General features: G+C 42.0%; 1 protein-coding gene across 2 annotated transcripts in view; it reads left to right on the forward strand.

The window, feature by feature from the left end:
* The window catches only part of DOCK8 (dedicator of cytokinesis 8), a 223446-nt gene that overhangs the window by 128973 nt on the left and 71704 nt on the right, over positions 1 to 22769 (forward strand). For both annotated transcript variants that reach the window (XM_060155013.1, XM_060155015.1), the window contains exons 15-23: positions 5635 to 5752; positions 7172 to 7242; positions 8326 to 8464; positions 9067 to 9168; positions 12309 to 12404; positions 13098 to 13332; positions 15900 to 16064; positions 18478 to 18647; positions 21305 to 21400. In XM_060155013.1, the coding sequence (XP_060010996.1) occupies positions 5635 to 5752; positions 7172 to 7242; positions 8326 to 8464; positions 9067 to 9168; positions 12309 to 12404; positions 13098 to 13332; positions 15900 to 16064; positions 18478 to 18647; positions 21305 to 21400 (1192 nt within the window). The remainder of the gene's footprint in view (positions 1 to 5634; positions 5753 to 7171; positions 7243 to 8325; positions 8465 to 9066; positions 9169 to 12308; positions 12405 to 13097; positions 13333 to 15899; positions 16065 to 18477; positions 18648 to 21304; positions 21401 to 22769) is intronic.

Consider the following 22769-nt stretch of genomic DNA (forward strand, 5'->3'; position numbering starts at 1 on the left):
GGCTTCATCCCTGCAACCAGCCGATGGAGGCCTTCTGTCCTCTTGTCGGGCTGGGGCTGCTCAGCTCGCCTCTCAAGGCCTCCTTTCATCCTCTCCTGCTGACTGAGTTGTGTTACAAGCTCAGCTAAAGAGGTGTTCAGAGCATCCAGTTGTTTAATCAGGTGGCCAGGATGCTTTTTGCTCTAGCTTACTTGCTCCTTGAGCTCCATTCCGAGCTGGAGAAGCCTCTGGGAGAGAACACCGAACCCGTGACAGGGCAGCTTTTTTTTTTTTTTTTTTTTTGGTCAGCAATATTTTTATTAATACGTATACTCACACCTTTTTAAAATTGAAGTATAGTTGATTTACAATATAGAGTTAGTTTCAGGTGTACAGCAATTCAGTTACACCTACATATATATATATATATATATATAATATATATATACCTGTAAGGGAAAATAATCTGAAATGTATATATACATAATATGTATTATATATAATGTATATTTATATATAGTAGTGTTTATATGTTAATCCCAGCCTCCTAATTTATCCCTCCCCCCACCCCCCCATCCTCTTTGGTAACCATAAGTTTGTTTTCTAGGTCTGTGAGTCTCTTTCTGTTTTGGAAATAAGTTCATTTGTATCTTTTTTTTTTAGATTCCACATATAAGTGGTATCATGATATTTATCTTTGTCTGGCTTACTTCACTTAGTATGATAATCTCTAGGTCCATCCATGTTGCTTCAAATCGCATTAATTCATTCTTTTTTATGGCTGAGTAGTATTCCATTCCATACATACATATATATAAATATATATATATAATATATAAAATATATATACCCCACATTTTTATCCATTCATCTGTCGATGGACATTTAGATTGCTTCCATGTCTTGGCTATTGTAAATAGTGCTGCATTGAACAATGGGGTGCATGTATCTTTTTTTTTTTTTTTTTTGCGGTACACGGGCCTCTCATCACTGTGGCCTCTCCCGTTGCGGAGCACAGGCTCCGGACACGCAGGCTCAGCGGCCATGGCTCACGGGCCCAGCCACTCCGGCATGTGGGATCCTCCCGGACCAGGGCACGAACCCATGTCCCCTGCATCGGCAGGCGGACTCTCAACCACTGCGCCACCAGGGAAGACCGCATGTATCTTTTTGAAGTATGGTTTTCTCCAGATACTTGCCCAGGAGTGGGATTGCAGGATCATATGATAGCTCTCTTTTTAGATTTTTAAAGAACTTCCATGATGTTCTCTACAGTGGCTATACCAATTTACATTCCTTCCAACAGTATAGGAGGGTTCCTTTTTCTCCACACCCCTTCCAGCATTTGTTATTTGTAAATTTTTGATGATGGCCATTCTGACCGGGGTGAGGTGATACCTCATTGTAGTTTTGATTTGCATTTCCCTAATAATTAGCGACTTGGAGCATTTTTTCATAGGCCTGTTGGCCATCTGTATGTCTTCTTTGGAGAAGTGTCTATTTAGATCTTCTGCCCATTTTTTGATTGGGTTGTTTGTGTTTTTTGATGTTGAGTTGTATGAGCTGTTTGTATATTTTGGAGATAATTCCCTTGTCAGTTGTATTGTTTGCAAAGATTTTCTTCCATTCTGTAGGTTGTCTTTCTGTTTTGTAGGGCAGCTTTTCTCTTTGTTTCCTTACACTGGATAAAGAATAGGCTAAACTGAGGAGAAGCCAAACTGATGTTTTTGGCATTGTGGCTTTGAAAGATTTCAAGGTCCCTTGAGTTAACCTGTTTTCAGCAAAAGAAGTAGAGGATAGTCCCAAGACAGTAAAGAGCAGAGAGAGCTTGGTCTCTAATTGGATCTAATAATGACCAAATTCTACAAGTTAACCTCTAACTTCCTGGAGCTGCTCAATCCCAGCAGTTTAAAAATAAGTTGAGGGGCTGTTGCTGAATCAGTGGAAAGAATTTTAAATTTCTAAAATAATTTTTAATCAAGAGAAGCCATCTGAAGTGGCTTTGGAAAGAAAATTGTTGATGAATACCAAATGTCCTGTTCAATGTTGTGATGCATATGACTGAAGAGAAGCATTTTTGCCTGTATTTGGGGAAAGATGAGATTATACTAAATGAACTGCACTTACACTGGACCTGTAGTTACTGGAGAAACTTTCAAAATAACTTTGCTTTAACAAGGGATTCCTATTTCAGTTACGGGTGAGCTTCTCAAAAATCATTAGATAATATAATTCTTAGGATTTTTCTCTAGCTAATATGACACTTAATTTACCATCTATAAAACGTATGAGGCTGTTTATCAGTTTGTTGATCATTACTCGTATCTGGTTGAGCCTCTGTGTATCACTGATCCTGCAGGTAGATCTTCCCTTCCAAGAGAAAACACTATTATTTTCTTATATTCATTTCTTAAAAATCATACAGATTTAACAAAACATGTCACTTGGCATTCTTGCCAGTAAGAACTATGATGATCCTTGGGAAATGCATCTCCTTAAAAAAATTCTTAAGCAAAGTCATTTAATGTCTCTGGGAGCCGGCTTGTGGCCTGCAAAAAGGGATGTTGGACTAAATTCTTTGATGTTTCCTTCCTGCTCTGTACTGTGTGGAAAGTGCATTCAGTACGGGCAGAACACTGTATGCCCGTGGTGATGATGTTTGAATATAGGGGGTCAGCAAACCCTTTGGAAGCCGTGTGCAAAATTGTTGACCGGTGTTGGGGGGGGTGTGGGATAAGTCGGTGGTGCCCATGTGTTGGGATGTAGGAGAGGAGTGTGGTGACAGCTGACTTGCTTATCCATTCTGGCAGGGCTGCTACCATTGTGATCTACACAGACCCTTTCATCTGGCTACTTCAAAGCATTTTTACAAACTGTAGCTCATTATTTCTTCAAGCACAGCATAAAGAAAGGTTGACTGGTGTCTTTTCAATTAACTCAAAGATGAAGAAACTGAACTATATAGAACTAAAAGGGATTCTCCCAGAAGTATACTGCATTGCAGAGGGGCAAGATAGAGAAAGTGTTCATCCCAGCTTCGTAACTGACAAAAAAGGAAAAAATCTTAGTGCTTAATTTTGGAGACTGTGTACATTATGGTACCCTCATAATATGGAAGATCATGCAGCCATTATACTCCCCTCTCTGCATGCAGCCTCTCTCATGCAGAGAGGGGAGTATACCCCACACAGATCCCCGCATCCCAACCATGAACTGCCTTCTGCCATTGTTACTACGTCCATGGCCTCTCCTGACAGCATCAGAGGTTCAACTCTATCTGCCTGCCTTGAGACTGGGGTCCCTCAGGGTGACAGAGAAAGATTTGGAAAGCGGCACTGAGACATCCATGTTGTAGAGTCAGAACGGCACTGAACTGGATGCTGTGCCCAGCTGGTGGCTAATTCACGGAGTGAACTGTTACTTCACCTCTCAGGGCCTCAGTTTCTCATCTGCATGACCATCAGATGCAGGTCCACTAGGCCATTCATTGGGACTTGTCCAGGGTTGTGGTTATTAGTGTTGTCACTCTTGATATTGTTGTAGCAAGGAAGATCCATGGGGTAAATTCACGGATTTATGCAAATACTGGTCCAGAAAGACCATTTGCCTACACGCACGCACATACACACATGCACACACACAGGATGGAGGATCATTCTGGTTATGACAATGCAGAGGTTAGAGTTGGTCAGACTAGTCTTTCTCTTTTGGTTTTTCAGTTCCTGACTGCCCCAGACTTCATAAATCAGACTTTAAAATTTTCCCTCTCCTCCCTCGTACTTGAGTATTGACTTTTTACCCTTTTCCAATGGAACAAACCTTACATATGAGTATGGACCCAGTAGGTGGCACTGACTACATCTATTAAAGACAGGAAATTTGCCAGGTATAGTTGTATAGATCCATAATGCAAAATTCACATGTATAGCTCAGTGGTTCTCAGATGGGGGTGACTTTGCCCCACCTGGGGACATCTGGCAATATCTGGAGGCATTTTTAGTTGTCACAACTGAGTAGGGGGGAGATACTACTAACATCTAGTGGGTGGAGGCCAGGGATGCTGCTGAACAGCCTACAGTGCACAGGACGGCCCCTCAACAAAGAACTGTCCAGTCCAAAATGTCAATAGTGCTGAGGCTGAAACCCTGGTATCAATTAATATGCAAATCCTTGTAAAGTATTATGAGAGCCTGTATTCACAGAGGGAAAATCTGGTCACCTGGCCCTCCTTCTTGGTCACTGCTCTCCTGGTGTCTAGGTCACACAAAGACTGTTTTGTCCTCTTGAAGCCTTTGGGGAGAATGTGTTACCTAGGAGTTAGAATAGTGGACCAAGGGTGAGGAAGACAAGACATTTTCCCAGAGAACATGACACAGTTGAGTCAGCCTTTGGTGTACGGTTGACACTCAACTGTTAATAAGATCCAGAGAATTAAGGCAAGCTTGCCTCTGAGAGATGTCATGAATAACATAGTCTGAAAAGGCCATTCTTATTCTTTTATTTAATGGCAGTCTTATCTGAGGGGATATAACTTAGATAAGGTTAAGTGCATGGCTCTGGAACCAGAGTGCCTGACTTTAATTCTTGATTGCCATTCACTAACCGTATGTCATTTTTTCCCTCATTTGTGATGTGGATGATACCATCAAAATAGTATCTACCTATAGAATAATTATGAGAATTAAACTAATAAATATGAAGTATTTGAAACATTGCCCAACTTAGGATAAGTACCTTATAAATATTAGTATCACTATTGTTTCTTTAAGTCAGGAATATGATTCAAAGTATATACATTCATTCTTTTATTCAACAAGTATTTTTTTTAGCGCCTACTATGTCCCAGGCACTGTTCTAGCTGCTAAAGATATATCAGTGAATCAAAAACATCAGATAAAAATCCCTGCCTTCATGGAGCTTACCTTTTAATGGATTATAGTAGTAATAATGCAAACAGAAAGAAAAAATATACAAAATTATAGTCAGCCTGGTACTTGTCCTGTAGTTTTTGAATGGATGGATATATTATTCATAGTTTTGTATTATGTTATGTAGCTAATTGGGCTTGGAAGTTTGAACTGTCATCTTATGTAAGAAAAGAAAGTTAGGGACTTCCCTGGTGGTCCAGTGGTAAAGAATCTGCCTTCCAATGCAGGGGACGCAGGTTCGATCCCCGGTCGGGGAACTAAGATCCTGCATGCCGCACAGCGTGGCCAAACTAAGATTAAAAAAAAAAAAAATTGAACTACTACATAACATTAGAAAGGAGAAAGAGGAGAACTGAAATTAGGCCACTGTCTATGGCCATGAGTTTTGTTTAAAATGAACTGAACATTTTGCCTTCTTATCTTTTATCAGACATATAGTTACCGCTAGGCAGATTTGCACATTCCAAGACATTCCAAGACTTTCTCAGCTACAGCAGGCACCTCTGTCTGTGTAGCAAAACAGAGAACAATGTTGGTTATTATCAGATCACTGCAGCTGAAGAGGAAGAATCAACAGTAACTCACTCTCCAAAAGTAATTCGCTTCTGAAAGGAAAAACTCCTTCAGAACTGTCATCTCATGAGTGCAGGCTTTAGCATTCCCTGAAGAACTTGGTTAAAAGCAACTCTAGACCTTACTGATTGGTTCCTCATCTTTTGTTTTCCAGAAACCTTCTCTATGTCTACCCACAGAGGCTGAACTTTGCTAACAAACTAGCATCTGCCCGGAACATCACAATCAAGATCCAGTTTATGTGTGGAGAGGATGCCAGCAATGCTATGCCGGTAATGAGGGAGATAAACATTTGCCTCGAACCAAGGTGGGCTGAACTTCCCTTGCTGGTTCACACAGACAAAATCAAGGGCTGATCAGCGTCGAGTGTGTGTGTTGATTCAGGCCAGTACTACTGATCATGTGCACGGGCCTCTGTGGCTGGTCCAGTATTGCTCCCAGGATGCTGATGGGGAAGCAGGGTCAGCCTAAATCGAAAGTCTCTTTCCCAACTTATGCCACAGTGAGCTGGGAAATTTAGAAATGCAGATCATTTTAGAAGACTGAAAAATATCATGAATTCTTTCCATGCCACCCTAACAGCATAAGAAGTAGAAAGACAGGCCCAAGGTGTCAGCCACGCTTGCTGTACTTTCAGATGTGCACTGCGGTACACATCTACCTAAGCCCCAGTCCACATCTAAAGATAAATATAATAGAAAGTACTGCCTAGTCATAATAAACAGACACCATCTCAACACCTTCTAGGAATGGATCTTCATCCTGAGGTAAAATGTAAATCAAATAATAAATACATAATGCAGTGTTCCCTAAGGAACCCAAGATGCCAGAATTTGTATTTTTTTAACCGTCTGCCAACAAACGAGATGGTGGTTAGCTATTACTATTTTATTTAAGGTGTAGAATTCAGTTAATATACCTTTCTACTGAAGTCACTTTTTTCCAGTGCTTCCATTCTTCAAATATCCACTTTTTTTAAAAAACCATCTTTTTAATGTCCCACCTACCTTCCCAAAGCAAGGCATCCTTTTGCAATGGTTGTGGGAAAGAAATCCTAGAGGAAGACTCCCCTGGTTCTCCCCACTCTCACCCCTGGCAAATCCATCAGGGCTGCCAGGTACAGCTGTGGTAGCCAAGGTCCCCAGCCAGGGATGAGTGGGGGCCAGACTCCAGCCTGTTCACCACTCACCAAGCCCTGGGACCTGGCATGGGCGTTAGTGCATCTAGTAGGAAGGGCTCTTTTTTAATTTACCCAGAGGTGAGTCCACGTGTGAAGTCATGTGCCTTTAGGGCTGACCCAGGCCCAAAGAGGTGTCTTCTTCTAAACACCATAAACGCGTGGCCAGTGATGGTCCTGATGACCCAAGTGACCCAGCAAAAGAGCCTCGACTAGGGGTCTCTCACAGAGGGCACAACTCTGTAACGTTGCCCTGTAGTATAGACCTCTGGGGAAGAGGCGGATCTAGAGAGCACTGGTTTTCTAGTCTCACAAGCCTATGGCCCTTGGTCACTGATGTAGCCACTGCGGTCTCCGTTTACCCTTCATGGCAGTTCTTCTGCGTCAGTTGGGCCGCTTATTAATTTACAAAATGCAGCTCTATGAGACCAGAACCTCCTACTGGGCTGATGGTCATTGATTTGATTTAACCAAATATCACAGTTAATTTGGCCCTTTCTATACTGGTGAACAGGTCATCTTTGGAAGATCCAATGGGCCTGAATTTCTGCAGGAAGTTTACACGGCTGTGACATACCACAACAAGTAAGTATATTTCAGAGTTCTAAACATATGCCAAGATTGTTTTATTATCTCCTGGCTTTTCTGAATCCCCTAGGTGATTCCTTCTACCAGTATTTATAATTCAGGGACTAAGGGACAGAGGAAATCCATGCCAGTTCCCTGATTCTATGTTGGAGAACCACAAATTTTGCCATTAACTGTGATTGGGAGAAGAACATATCTTCAAGAACCTAATATTGTTTTGAGTTTTCTGGAGCCTTCTACTCTGGTGTGATATAGAGAGGTCTTATGGTGTTCCATAAAGAAAGAAATTTCTTGCCTAGCTTTGAGGTACTGGAGGGGCCAGAAACAAAATCCAGCCCTCCTTGGTCTGTCTCCTTGTCTTCTATCCGTACCTGCACCACTACCTACTTTAAGAAGATTTAAGTTGACCAAAGGAGAAATGAAACACTCATTTTTATGTGGGTAAATTGAGTCAGAGAATAATGTCTAAACTGTTATTCACATTTCCAGGTAGGACATCTGTATAGGGTCAGACAAACTTGGGTTTGATTCCGGCCTGATAACCTTGGCCCATTTAAGTATTGAATACTTCTCTGAACCCACCCTCTTGGACTGGAATGAGGATTAAATGAGTAATGTATGTGAAGCCCTTAGTAAACCGCCTGGGACATCATAATTCAGTAAAATCAGATTCCCTTTCCTTCCTGCATCCTTCATTTGTTTCCCCCAAATCCTTTGATGAGTGCCGGCTGTGCACCAGTCCCTGTTCTTGGGGTAGAGATAGAAAAGGAGGTCACAGCAGGACTCCAAACCTCATCCTCTGTCCAAATTAAGTTGTTGGATTTTTCCATTGTGTGCAGGGATTTTTTTTTTCTGGCAAAGCTTTTTGTTTGTGAGCAACCCTATATAAGTGAAGTGTATCCAGTGACATAAGCTTGGTCTCAGGACTTTAAGCTTAGGAGGAGACTGATGTAAAATGAAAAGTAAAACACCAAGCAGGCGAATTCTGAGGGGCAAAGGGTCCGTGGTGTTACAATTTATAGTCAGAGAAGCCATCATTCTTGCTAAAAGTTATTTGTGTCTAATGTGCTTTTGAAACAGGTCTCCTGACTTCTATGAAGAAGTGAAAATTAAGCTCCCTGCTAAGCTCACAGTAAATCACCACCTCCTGTTCACCTTCTACCATATCAGCTGTCAGCAGAAGCAAGGCAACTCCGTAGAAAGTCTCCTGGGATATTCAGTGAGTTGTTTTCAACTTGCAGATTCACTCTGCAGTTGTTGGGGCCTCCAAGGTTCCTGCAGAGATAAACAGCTAAATTCTATTCACTTGCTTTTTTCCTGTCAGAAGTAGCAAAATGTGCCAAACCAGATTGCAGCAAAGAGCAGAGATGACTTGACTTAGGAAATGACTATTTCAGGAATGAAAGGTAGTGGGTGAGAGATAGTGAAAGAATACTCTCATTACAATGTCCATTATTTCCAAATTTTATATATATGCTTCACATATAAAAATAGCTCTTTTTTCCCCAAGGGGAAAAAGTTATTTCTTTAAAATATATAAAAGGTAAAATAAGCATTGATGTTTTCCAGATATACACAGACATTGGCTATAAAGAAAAATGCTACTGCTTTGGCTCCGAAAGCAGTGAATCATTGATATTACCTTCTCAGGAGCTCTCAGGGAATTTAAAATCTAAGAACTTGACAGAAATTACTGCCCAAAAGAGCTCTGGTCAATATCTAATCATCATTTAGTTGCGTTTGATTATTGTGAGCTAGATAAATTGCCAGAATTATATGCTGTAATAAATCCCATTTTATTCTTTACATCATCTATTTCAGTGGCTGCCAATTCTCTTAAACGAACGTCTTCAAACTGGCTCCTACTGTCTCCCAGTTGCCTTGGAGAAGCTGCCACCCAACTACTCTATGCATTCTGCAGAGGTAACCAGCAAGCTGGCCATCACCTGGTTCCTGTCCAGCCATGGTCTTGGACCACCTTTCCAGAGCCACTTCCCATTCCTTTATACATGACTAAGGATGCTCAGCGTGTTTTGGGGAGCAGTCATCTGTCAGCACAGGGTGTTTTCTGAGAGCACGTTGTTCTGATAGGATGGGAGAAATAACTGGTTTTAAGACCTCATTAATTTAGATTGTCACCAATTCAGAATGTTGGGTAAATACAACCCATACCCAGGCAGCATTACCTTGTATTATCTATAACAAAGGGGTTTACAGAATGGGGTATTTTCAAAAGGAAGGCAGGGCTTCCCTGGTGGCGCAGTGGTTGAGAGTCCGCCTGCCGATGCAGGGGACACAGGTTCGTGCCCCGGTCCGGGAAGATCCCACGTGCCGTGGAGCAGCTGGGCCCGTGAGCCATGGCCGCTGAGCCTGCACGTCCAGAGCCTGTGCTCCGCAACAGGAGAGGCAACGACAGTGAGACGCCCGCGTACCACAAAAAAAAAAAAAAAAAAAAAAGGCAAATAGAGCTCACCTGTGATAACAACTGCTCTCAGCTCCCATCCTTACAAAAGGTTCCCATGCCAGATTCCACTGGTTTCTCCTCTGGGTCAATTGTCACAGTCCCCAGGTGGATATTGGGGCTTTTATTCCTCTAAAGAGGCCAATGTCAATATTCTTTCTCTCCTCCCGTTCCCTGTCCCGCCTTTTTGCCCATACATTCTGCTGCAATCCACTAGTTTAAAGGGAGCCCAGTGAACCCTCCGTTCTGATTGCACCAGCACCAGCGCTCATGCTTCTCAGTCTGGTTGGTGTAGGTTTACATCAATAAGATTTATTTTGAAGCACATACCAGACATCATATCATTTCATTTATAAATAGTTCAGTATTTTATCTTAAAGGATAAGGGCTCCTTTTTTAACCATCACGATACCACTGTCATACCTTAAAAATTAATAATAGTTCCTTAATACCGTCATATATCCAGTGATCAAATTTCCAATTATCTCATTAATGTCATTTTTTTTTTACAGTTGTTTGTTGCGTATGAGGATCCAAATAAGCTCTATACGTTGCTATTGCTTGACATGTCTTTTAAGGCTCTTAATCTATAGGTCCCCCTTCATCTCTTTTGTTTTCCTTGCATATTTCAAGTTGAATTTCCCAGGAATTTGAATTTTGTTCCAAATTTTATAGTCAACTTTGTTTCCTACTCTGACTACCCACCCCCACTCCCCAGGCTATTCCATTTTCTATTTCCTTTTTTTTTTTTCCCCTGGAGAGAGAAGCTTCCTTTGCCCTGGGCCACAGGCATATGCCTGAATTGAGATCAAAACTATTCTCCTCAAAACCACCTAAGTGGTTTTGTGAGTATGTTCACAGATCCTCCCTGTTACTTTTTATGATTTGGACACACAGCCCCTTGCCGAAGCCCTCAAAACCACCTTTTCAACATCAGGCTGCACATTCTCATTTCCTAGAACACCCAGTAAACACCCTAGCTTTGGAGACAAATACATCTTGATCCAAAATCCAGATTCTGCCATGCCCTAGCTGTGTGAACATGGGTGAATTGCTTACCCTCTCTGAGTCTCAAAGAGGAAACCTAGCCCAGACCTGCCTGCAAGGTAGCTGTGAACATTGAATGAGATAATACATATCAAGCAACAAACTCGATGCTTAAGTAAATATTAGTTCCTTTTTCCTGCTTGCCCTAAGCTGTCTTTATCAATATGCCCTCAGCTTCTCCTAATATGCTTTAGGGCTACCCTGTCCAATAGCGTTGCCACTAGCCACGTGAGGCTATTTAAAATGTGGCTAGTCCAAACTGAGATGTGCTGTAAGTCTAAAACACAAACTGGGTTTCAAAGACTTAGTAGCAGGAAAAAAATATATAAAATACCTTATTCATAATTTTCTATTTTGATTACATGTTGCAACAATAATCTTTAGGCTATATTGGGTTCAATGAAACATAGTATTAAAATTATTATCACATTAAAAAAATATTAATGTGGCTACTAGAAAATTTTAAATGACATAGATGGCTCACATTATATTTTTAGTGGTCAGTGTTGCTTTAGATTACTGCAAACTCCAGTGACCCCACAGGTCAGACTCATTAATAATGAGTGCAAGGTCCTGGTGGAATTTGTTCACACTGGAGACTGTCTTCCCACCCAAGGTCATAGCTACTCCTCTGCTCTGCACATTGGTGCCATGCTGGGATGCAAGACCAACGTCTTCATATCTTCAGATTCTCAAAAGACGATAGAAAAGCAGGCTTTCATGTGAAATTTTCTGACATTCAAATGTTTGGCAACTAATTCGACAGTTTCTAACACTGGGCCAAACAGCACCTGTCTGTGGGCTGGATCCAGCTTTGGGCCCCAGTTTGTAACTCTGTCTGAGATAGTTCCAAAGGTCCCCACCCCGTGCACACATCCTACCCTTGCAAGTACAGTATGTTTCCTTCCATTAAAATGCAAGATACACAAAACCCACGCTCACATGGCCAAGTCTGCCAAGGCCCTCCTTACTCAACACTGTAGGATGACAATTCCCTTGAGATTTTAAGGCAAGAAGTGGTCTCTGAGGACTACCGGGCTATTGATATATAAATATTATAAAAGTCATTTTGAGTAATTAAAGCAGGAGCCTAGAAGGACTGCTACTTGGAAACATTTTGTTAAAAGGGAACAAAACTGTAGTCTCTCAAAAGCATTAAAATTTCATGTCTTCTAAAGATATTCTACACTTTGTCCTGACATTCCTGATTAATGGAGAAATCATTAGGATATGACTTTATTTTAATTCCTAGAATCAAGGATTACCAGTGCTGGATGGAAGCTTAAATTAGATAGACAACGCGATTCAAACCCCTTCTTTCAGCATGAGAAAATGAAGGCCCAGAAAGTTTCATTGACCTGTCAAAGTGAAAATAATTAATTTGGCGTAAAACTGAACTTGAACCCAAGGCTCCTAACTCTAAGGCCAGTTATATTAGTTTTCCAGGGAGATTTGTATTTGTATAACCCTGACATCTACTGTCAAGTTGCTTTACTCTGCTTGTTAGTACTGAGAAAAGGGAATTGAATTGCTAATTTGTTTTCTTTTAACACAGAAAGTCCCTTTGCAGAATCCTCCCATTAAATGGGCTGAAGGACATAAGGGAGTATTCAATATTGAAGTGCAAGCTGTTTCTTCTGTTCACACCCAGGTAAGGAGTATCCAGGTCAAGTTTAAATCAGAACAGCAGGCTAATAATGAAGATGGGGTGCAGCAGAGAAACTTCTAAGGACAGTTCAATAAAAGATCAGTGAAGATCTTTGTGCCTGGATAAAACAACACCAAAAAACCCTTTTAGTTCTATGTGGGAAATTGCAAGCCTGTTAGGTTTTATTTGTTGTTTTCATAGAAAGACCTTATAAAAATGTTGAAGCAGCTTGGCACCTGCACTGTTGGTTGAGAAGTTTCGTGGGGAGACTTCATTTAAACATTTTCCTGCTGTTGCTGTCTCATTTCCCTCTGTAATTCTGCCATTTCTCTTCCAGATTTTTTGTTGTTGTTGTTCTACTTTCTCTCCTTTTCCTGCCACTGTCTTGAGTTTTGCATCTGCTTAGACCCCTGTCTCGGCAGTATGTTTGCCTGGTATCCCTGCCTCTGCTTACAGAACATGTCAGAGTCCAAATTAATTTTTCTTCAGCTAATAATTATTGAGAGGTTCTATTTTGTGCACAACACTCTACAAAGAAGTTCATAACCTGGTCTGAAACACCCGTGTCTTAGAACTTCTGCTCTGAAACACTGGGTAAGAGGTTTTGCCTAGAAGGAGCTATCTGATTGTGTTTATGAATCCACTGGTGAGCGTTGAGGGGATGAGACCCATGAGGCCTGCCATCTGCCTTCCCAGGACAACCACCTGGAGAAGTTCTTCACCCTCTGCCATTCCCTGGAAAGCCAGGTGACCTTCCCCATCCGCGTGCTGGACCAGAAGATCAGTGAAGCGGCTCTGGAGCATGAGCTGAAGCTCAGCATCATTTGCCTCAACTCCTCCCGCCTGGAGCCCCTTGTGCTCTTCCTGCACCTGGTGCTGGACAAGCTCTTCCAGCTGTTCGTGCAGCCCATGGTCATCGCTGGCCAGACAGGTAGGAGGCCTGGGGGCCTGGGAGGAGGCAGGCAGTACCTTGTTTTATGAAACACGATTTTCCAGAAGTTCTGGGAGCAGGGCCAATGTGATCTTTCTGTTGAGGATATAAGTCCAAGGGAAACCAAGTCCACTGCTATTTTTTTTTTTTTTGGGAGATTCCCTGGATGTTTTAAAAAAAGAAACATTAATATAGGATGCTTAAAATTATCGGGGTTTTTTTACATTAATGTGTTGAATGACTGAAGCCAGTCCTTTAAATTCCATTCCTAGTAATTGATGGTTTTCTTTTACCCCGAAGATATTTTTTGTTGACTTGACCAACAAGGGAATCCAATGTTTTAAAGAAATAAGACAACCCATATTAAATGGAAGGAAAGGAACTGTCTAAATTGAAATTCAATGTGATCCTTTTCTTATTGAGATAAAATGCATATACCATAAAATTCACTAAAGTGCACAATTCAGTGGTTTTTAGTATATTCACGAGGTAATGCAACTGTCACTACTTTCTAATTCCAGACCATTTTCATCAGCCTCAAATGAAACCCCACACTCCTGAACAGTCACCCCATTCTCCCCTCCCCTCAGCACGCAGCAAACGCCCATCTTAAATGCTTACTTTTAACAAATGAACACTAAATACAATGTGTAAGACTTCCTTTGGAAATAATGTCATGTAGGGCCTGGGTCCAGTGGTTCTTCCATCTCCTGCAGGGGTAGACTGGCTGCTGTAGGGCATCTTTGTTTGACACTATTTTCAGCTGGGCTTGTATTAATCTGTGCTCTCCAGCCCAGCAGATATCTTTGGGTACCATCCATGCTGCCAGTACTGTGCTTAGAGTTGTAGGTTTTGCAATAATAATCAAGAGCATATTGAACCTCAGAGGACTTACGATAAAATATAGCAAAGATCAGCAGCGCAGGACACAAGTCCTCACATGGACACAGCTGAATACTGTTGGGGTGATGGCGAAGACATCCATCCGGGAGGATGAGGAAGGCCCCCAGAAAGAAGCCGGCAACTGAGATGGCTTTGAAGTGGGGTTAGAGGGAAAGAAGCCAAAATGGGGACAGAGACTGGCAAAAGCAGAGGACCAGAGTGTCTGGATCAGAAAAAAAGTAGTTCAGAAAAAAGTGTCAAAAACCACTTTACTGGGAGTGTCAGAAAAGGAGGAGATAACACTGTTGGGCCGTGGAATATGAGTAAGTTGGTGGGGAGGGAGAAATGAACTTGTAGCCTAGGACACATGGGGGAGCTTTCAGAGCTAGGGAAGAGCGTGACCTCTGAATCCCTCAGTTTGCAGTGTATCCTGGGATGCCTCTGCTGTGGCTCCACAGATAAGGCGCCCTACCTTGTCGGCTACCTTTTCACACGTGTGGCTGTTGCCTCTCCAGCTAGATGCCTGTGGAATGGCCATCTGTACCCTCCCTGGGTTTCCTTCTACGCCCTCCACATACGTGGTGCACTGCTTTGTAGGCCCCAGCTATGGAGTGTAGACTTGTTCACTAGGCAGAACGTTCATTCACACATTTTGAGCCAATATGTGGGACTCCAGGGTGTTGGGACAGGCAGCATAGGTGGAGGCACTTGGTCTCCAAGCATTTATTCAGAACTTATCTGTGTCAGGCACCATGGAAGGCATGGTGGGGAGAGAAGAAAGTATGAGAAATGCACTTTGCTTCCAGCCTATCAGAGAGACAGAATTTCCCACTGCAAACAGCCCAGGAACCTTGTGATTTGGTGTCACTTAAGCCCTGTACTGAGTGGTGTCAGAGGCTTCATTGAGGAGGTGGGATGGTGCTTAGCATCGAAAGGTTAGTATGATTTTGTGGGTGGGAGCAAGGAGGGCTTTCTAGGTGAGGACAGCAGCACAAGCAAAATTGCAGAAGTGAGAAACACGCGCGATGGGGACAGTATAAAGATTGCCTTATTTTAAGGAAGGTGAATTTGAGCAGAAGAGGGTACCAGGTGGGATAAGTAGGGTGGAGCCAGACTGTGGAGGGTTTGGAGCTCCTCAACAAGAGAGTGTACACGGTGAAGCATTGTTTGTACAGGTCCAGGGACTGACACGGTACACATACGTTTTTAGATTAATCTGTACACCAAGAATCCATATTGTTCAACAGCCCATCTCAAACCATAGTGTGCGTAAGAATGACCTGGGCATCTTGTTAAAATGCAGATGCTGACTCAGTCGATCCTGGGCGGGGCCTGAGATTCTGCATTTCTAATAAGATCCTAGGTGATACTGATGATGTCAGGACAGACCCCACTGAGTAGCACCACTTTACAGCGTGGTTTAGAGAGGGGAGGAGGTCTGGACAGGCTCGCATCTTCGTCCTGAAAAACCACAGTGCTGGCAGAAGGAGGAAATGTGAAGTCCTTTGCAGTAAGCGGAGCTGGCATGCTGGAGCTTACTAAAACCACTCACCCTGCCCCAGGGGGTTCAGCCTGGTTCAGCCGGTCAGCAGTCAGGACTCCTTGTCACTGCCCCAAAGAATGTTCCACCTCAGGCTCATTAAGGACTCACTGCGGGGCCGCCCATTTTTCTCTTGGTTCCTCAGCCAACTTCTCCCAGTTTGCCTTCGAGTCTGTGGTGGTCACCGCCAACAGTCTGCACAACAGCAAGGGCCTGGGCAAGGACCAGCATGGGAGGAACTGCCTGCTGGCCTCCTATGTGCACTACGTCTTCCGCCTGCCCGAGCCGCAGAGGGACATACCCAAGTCAGGTAACGTCCCCCTGTCCCACCCCCACCCTGCCACCGGAGTATGGGAGCCTGGCGGGCAGCGCACCCTCACCCCCGCCCCACAGAATTCACAATAAAATTAAAAGCCCGAAAGTTAAATTTTTATCTTTCAGAATAAACAAAACTTACATGAATGCTGAAATTAAAAGTTCATGTCTCGGGCTTCCCTGGTGGCGCAGTGGTTGAGAGTCCACCTGCCGATGCAGGGGACGCGGGTTCGTGCCCTGGTCTGGGAGGATCCCACATGCTGCAGAGCGGCTGGGCCCATGAGCCATGGCCGCTGAGCGTCCAGAGCCTGTGCTCCGCAACGGGAGAGGCCACAGCAGTGAGAGGCCCGCGTACCACAAAAAAAAAAAAAAAAGTTCATGTCTAGATTTTTCTCTCTTGCTTTCTATCTGCCTTCCTCCCTATTTTTATATTCTAAACACTTGTTTTTTCTGCCTATTTGATAATCCCTCACTGATCTTCACCCAGTCGGTACTTGTTTTTTTTTAACATCTTTATTGGAGTATAATTGCTTTACAATGGTGTATTAGTTTCTGCTTTATAACAAAGTGAATCAGTTATACATATACATATGTTCCCATATCTCTTCCCTCTTGCGTCTCCCTCCTTCCCACCCCTCTAGGTGGTCACAAAGCACCGAGCTGATCTCCCTGTGCTATGCGGCTGCTTCCCACTAGCTATCTATTTTACATTTGGTAGTGTATATATGTCCATGCCACTCTCTCACTTTGTCACAGCTTACCCTTCCCCCTCCCCATATCCTCAAGTCCATGCTCTAGTAGGTCTGTGTCTTTATTCCCGTCTTACCCCTAGGTTCTTCATGACATTTTCTTTTCCTTAGATTCCATATGTATGTGTTAGCATACGGTATTTGTTTTTCTCCTTCTGACTTACTTCACTCTGTATGACAGACTCTAGGTCTATCCACCTCACTACAAAATTTACAAGCAGCTCATGCAGCTCAATAACAAAAAAACAAACAACCGAATCCAAAAATGGGCAGAAGACCTAAATAGACATTTCTCCAAAGAAGATGTACAGACTGCCAACAAACACATGAAAGAATGCTCAACATCATTAATCATTAGAGAAATGCAAATCAAAACTATAATGAGATATCATCTCACACCGGTCAGAATGGCCATCATCAAAAAATCTACAAACAGTAAATGCTGGAGAGGGTGTGGAGAAAAGGGAACCCTCTTGCACTGTTGGTGGGAATGTAAATTGATACAGCCACTATGGAGAACAGTATGGAGGTTCCTTAAAAAACTACAAATAGAACTACCATATGACCCAGCAATCCCACTACTGGGCATATTCCCTGAGAAAACCATAATTCAAAAAGAGTCATGTACCAAAATGTTCATTGCAGCTCTATTTACAATAGCCAGGACATGGAAGCAACCTAAGTGTCCATCGACAGATGAATGGATAAAGAAGATGTGGCACATATATACAATGGAATATTACTCAGCCATAAAAAGAAACGAAATTGATTCAGTTGCAAATCCCTTCTTTTAAAAGCTGGAGAAGTGACAACAGATGCCTAGGATTCCACGATCATAATGATAAGGAAAATAATATATATTTGATAGCTGTGGTAAGCAGTGGCCCCTAAACTTTTCATTATGAAAAAATAAATCCCTTTTCTCATTTCCCCCAAACTGAACTTCTGAAATAATAATTCATTTCTCCAGTCTTTTTATAATAATCAACCAGAACGTCTGGTCAGCATGATATAAAAAGTAGCATCAATAAGTTAACAAAATTCCAGGCTCTGACAAAGGAACTTGGGCATACTTATTACTCCATGCAGCCTCATTTCAAGTAAACCTGTAATTTTAAATGTCTTTTAAAAAGACTCATAATAGTCATAGACTCACATAATCACCTTTGAACACATGTAAATACTCAAAGGTGAGAAACATTGCTATACAGTGTATACTTATTCTCATAAGATTCAGATGATTCCTTGGATTCTCAAATCTCAGAAATGCAAGACTTATAAAGCCGTCATCATTTAAATACTAAGAAACAAAAAATATCCACATTTCGAGCTTGTCTTCAGAAATCAGAACCTCGTGGGCTGTTTCCCCATGGCAAGAAGAAGCTGGAGATGAGGAGCAGCCCCTGTCTTTGGATGAGGCATGTGTTTCCAGTTTACCACAGTCCTCACCCCTCCCTACTGCCTTACACCCTATCTTTCCACCAAAACATTGCCTCCCTAGCCTCTCCTAGGCATTTGCTAATAAGACCCTAATTCCAAGACCTAATCTAGTGGGTTTCCACTCTACTATCTACCCCATCCCTCCTCAGTTCCTTCTGAAGTCCAATAAGTGACTCTGATCCGCTTTCTGTTGACATGTCTATACCTGGTGGGGTGCAGGCAGCCCCACTTCCTTCCCAGACCCTCGCTACCACACATACGGACGCACGTCTGCTGCCGCTGTGAGTTCAAAGCTGATGCAGGCCCGAGTGATGAGCAGCAGTAACCCAGACCTCGTGGGGACACACTCTGCAGCAGACGAGGAGGTTAAGAACATCATGTCTTCAAAGGTAAGGAAGATGTCAAACCCTGGAAAGAGTCATGGGCTTTTTTATTTTTAACTAACACTTGGAGAGACAACACAAAATCAACCACTGCTGCTGCCCACTGGCTTGGTCAAATGCTCAGCTTTGAAGTTATTAATATTCTTTTCTTTTGAAGTGACTGAGATCATTCTGATGCCAGGCAAGACTGGCGTTTGAAGGTATGCGCAGAGTTAGTGAACTCTGGTGGGAAGTTTCTCGGGCATAGCTGGTTTAGCTCCATGGAGTTGATGAATACCATGAATTTTATCTTCCAGGAAAAAAATTTGGCTTTAACTGTTTTTGATGCCTAGAAAGACTGTTTCTTGTTTTATTTTTTAATAACTTGCCTTTTAGATTCATTAACATCCATAGATGGATTGATTATCCCATGTAAGAATCCCAAAGATCAAAGCCAAATTTATAAACAAAAACCGAGATCCTGGGAGGGTTGGTGACTTGCCCTAGATTGTTTCCCTCCATGAATTCTTTATGTTTTCTCATAAACTTTTTATTTTATAAAAGTTTTAGATTTATAGAATTAATTGTCAATATATGACAGAAAATTTTTGTGTACTCAATGCATAGTTTCCCTGTTACTAACATTTTACATTAGAACGGCACATTTGTCACAATTAATGAACCAATATTGATATATTATTATTATGAACTAAAGTTTATATTTTATTCAGATTTCCTCAGTTTTTTCCTAATGTCTGTTTTCTGTTCTAGGATCCCACCCAGGATACCACATTAGATTTTGTAGTGACGTTTCCTTAGCTCCTCTGGGTTGTGACAATTTCTTAGACTTTCCTTGTTTTTGAGGACTTTGACAGTTTTCAGGCATACTGGTCAGGTATTTTGTAAAACGTCTCTCGTTTGAAATTTGTAAAAATTGTGATATAATTCACGTACCATAAAATTCACCCTTTTGAAGTGTATAATTCAGTGGTTTTTCATATATGTACAAAGCTACCATGAATTCTTAATCTGAATTTTCTTTCCAGTTATCTGTGGCCTCAGGGTGGCTAAGCTTTTGGAATAATGTCATTTCCTCTAATGAAGATAAATCATACTCTCTAGGTTTTGACATCATTCCCCTAACACAAACCACCTACTTGAGACAGTACGTTGTGAGACAGGAAATCTGGAGACCAGGGTTGGGTCTCGATCTGATACCACCCAGGCCTGTGGTCATGGACAAGTCAGTTCCTGCCCTGAGCCTTATTTTCCTCATCTCTGTAGAAGTTCTGAACCCTGGATGAATGTAAGAATCATCTATAGATCCACTCCTAGAGATTCTGATGATCTATAGGTTGTATCATATGAAATTATTGATATTCTATCCTTTTTGACTTACAGAATCAACCCAGGGATGTGCTGGAGCTGGTTCATACCAGTTTCTGAGAGCTGATTGTTAAATTTTCAGGAACTTTCTGAACCAGTTGTTAAACGCAGACATTATTAAAAATTAAATTATATAAACTAACAAATAAGTTATATGGAAAACAAAGGTAATCTAAATGCAGTGTTCTGGAGCAGAACAGGAGATTAGTGGAAAAATTGGTGACATTCAAATAAAGTCTGTGGTTTAGTTAATAGTTAATGTGCCAATGTTAATTTAGTTTTCAAATGTACCATATTTATGTAAGATATTAACATTAAGAGGAACTTGGTGAAGCGTATCCAAGAACCACCTTTGCAACTTGTCCATAAATCTAAAATTATTCCCTTTTTAAGGGAGTACTCAAACCTCATCCCTTCTTAATTACTTTACTACATTTTACTGTTATCTATGTTCTTGAGGTTATTTATGCCTACTCTACAGTGGTTTGCTACTGCACATCTCTTTGCAACACCATATTCGGTAACGTCACGTTAACTTGAAATCAGCTATGATGGAAGCATTCACAAGCACAGAAATCGGCAGGTTCTACCAATCAGCCCCTCCCCTCCGAGAGCTGGTTGTTAAGCACTTGCCAGCACAGCCTGGTTCAATTTTGCATCTAAGTCCTCTTTAAGCAGGAGCTTTGCGGATCGCCAAGGGGCGAAGTGGTCAGCAGCTGTTACCCACAGACTTGATTATTATGGTTTCCTTTAATGAAAGTGAAAATATTAAATTTTCTCTGTGGACTAGGTTAAGAATTTTTAAATTATTCTGTAGTGAGTGGAAAAAATTTTGTCTAACTAGAAGTATCAAGCATGATCTTCCTTTCAGAAGTGGTTTTTTGACAATTTATTAAAGAGTGTTTAGGAGACTGGGTAAAGTACCGTGCTAACCCACAGAGAGGCACTGTTCCCACACATTTTTTTTTCCTGCTCTTCCAATTAAGTCAGAGACTTAGAAAGTTGAAGGGACTGTTCAGCACCCGGTGGTTCTTAACTAGGATTTAACTATAGGTGGCTACACACCAACTAACAGTGAATATCTCAGGAGCAAGTAGAATTCGGTGTAACTTTATCTTCTTTGCTTTGTTTTATGTTTATGTTTGGCAGTTGTTTTACCTTTGTAACCAGAAAAAAAAAAAAGAAAGAAAAAGAAATATGTTAACAATGAATTCTAAGCTTGGGATTTCCAGGCCGTTGGCTCATTTTTCTGGGGACCACTGTTGGTTGACTGTTGAGTCATGGTTTGTGTATTTCAGATGGCTGATCGTAGCTGCATCCGGATGTCTTATTATTGCTCTGGCAATAATGATGCTCCAAGTTCAACAACAACCCCAAGGCCAGTCAGCAAAAAGGTACTGAACAGTCAGTGTGAGAATAATTTGCCCGGCCTCTCACTATGATTGAAAATAGATGCCATAAAGTACTCTCCTGTCTTGTTCCTGCCCTCCTAACACACACACGCGCACACACACACACACACTTTTGCAGCCCTGTCCCAGGTGCCCCATTTTTTGACCACCTAATTACCTACTAAGTGGTTCTCCAACTTACCATGCATCAGAAGTACCTGGGTGGCTTGTTAAAACTGACTGCTGGCCCTACCCCTAGAGTTTCTGATTCAATAGATCCGAAGTAGGGCCCAAGGATTTGTATTTCTGATAAGTTCCCAGCTGATGCCAATCCAGGAACCACACTTTGAGAACCTGAGAACTGCTATATTAGCTTCTTTTTTGGTAAGAGGAGAGCTGGGGACAATTCATCCTCAAAAAGTGAATGGCAATACTTAGGTATCATTTATTTCAATATGATATCAGACATGAAAAGCCTTGTAATTCTTTCCAATCAGCCTTACCTCTGAGTTCAGAGACTTGACAAGCTGTTAAACTGCTCATCAGAAAGAACTCTTCATATTAAGAGGATTCTCCAGTTGTCACGTCATGTGTGGTCCAAGGGGTGGAGGATAAAGAAACTGTCTGCCCCAAGTTTTCCCCTCCGCCAGGCACCCAAGAGTCTCACAATTTTAGTAGCTACTTAAGGTCTGGAGTGTCTTTCAAGACCCCTATTAAAATGTAAATATGCTGATTGGAAGGATAACACAGGAGGCTCTTTGCAACAGCTAACACCGCTGGGAAAGATGTGTTAAACAGGCATGGAGGGAATGAGCTTCAGCACAGCTCACTTTGGACTGGCTGAGGGAAAGATCAGGCATGAGGAGGCCCTGGTAGGGTCCAGCGCCTGCAAACTTGGCAGCAATACGGGCTCCATTTGTCTGGAAGGAGGTACCAGGAGTTAATTCTAACAGGAGGAGTAAAAGAAGATGTCATGAGGTGCTGAAAATAAATATTTCACCTACTTTAAATCTTAGCTTTGGGCTTCGCAGGGACTGGTTACCAAGTACCATTTTCCTTCTTAAAAACCATGATTTGCTTACAGCCTGGCTTGCTTCAGGCAGGGCCTGATTTCTTCTGGGCACATTTGCCTTGTTTTGATTTTGTTTCTGGTCATTTCAATGACCAGAAGAGAATCATTTCATTTCAGAGGGAGGTTTAACCAGTGTGTTTCCTTAATAGCTCAGCAAACTGGGTTTAGCTGCTTGGCTATTTTCTGTACCCTCCGGAGCAAGGTGTTCTTGTAATAATGTTGCCCGGTAAGCAACATAAATTACTTTAAGAAGCGGCTTATCCTCCTCTAATCTCCTCTTGCCTTAAGATTCTGACAGTC

The sequence above is a fragment of the Lagenorhynchus albirostris genome, chromosome 7, assembly GCF_949774975.1.
Source record: "Lagenorhynchus albirostris chromosome 7, mLagAlb1.1, whole genome shotgun sequence".
NCBI classification, from domain to species: domain Eukaryota; kingdom Metazoa; phylum Chordata; class Mammalia; order Artiodactyla; family Delphinidae; genus Lagenorhynchus; species Lagenorhynchus albirostris.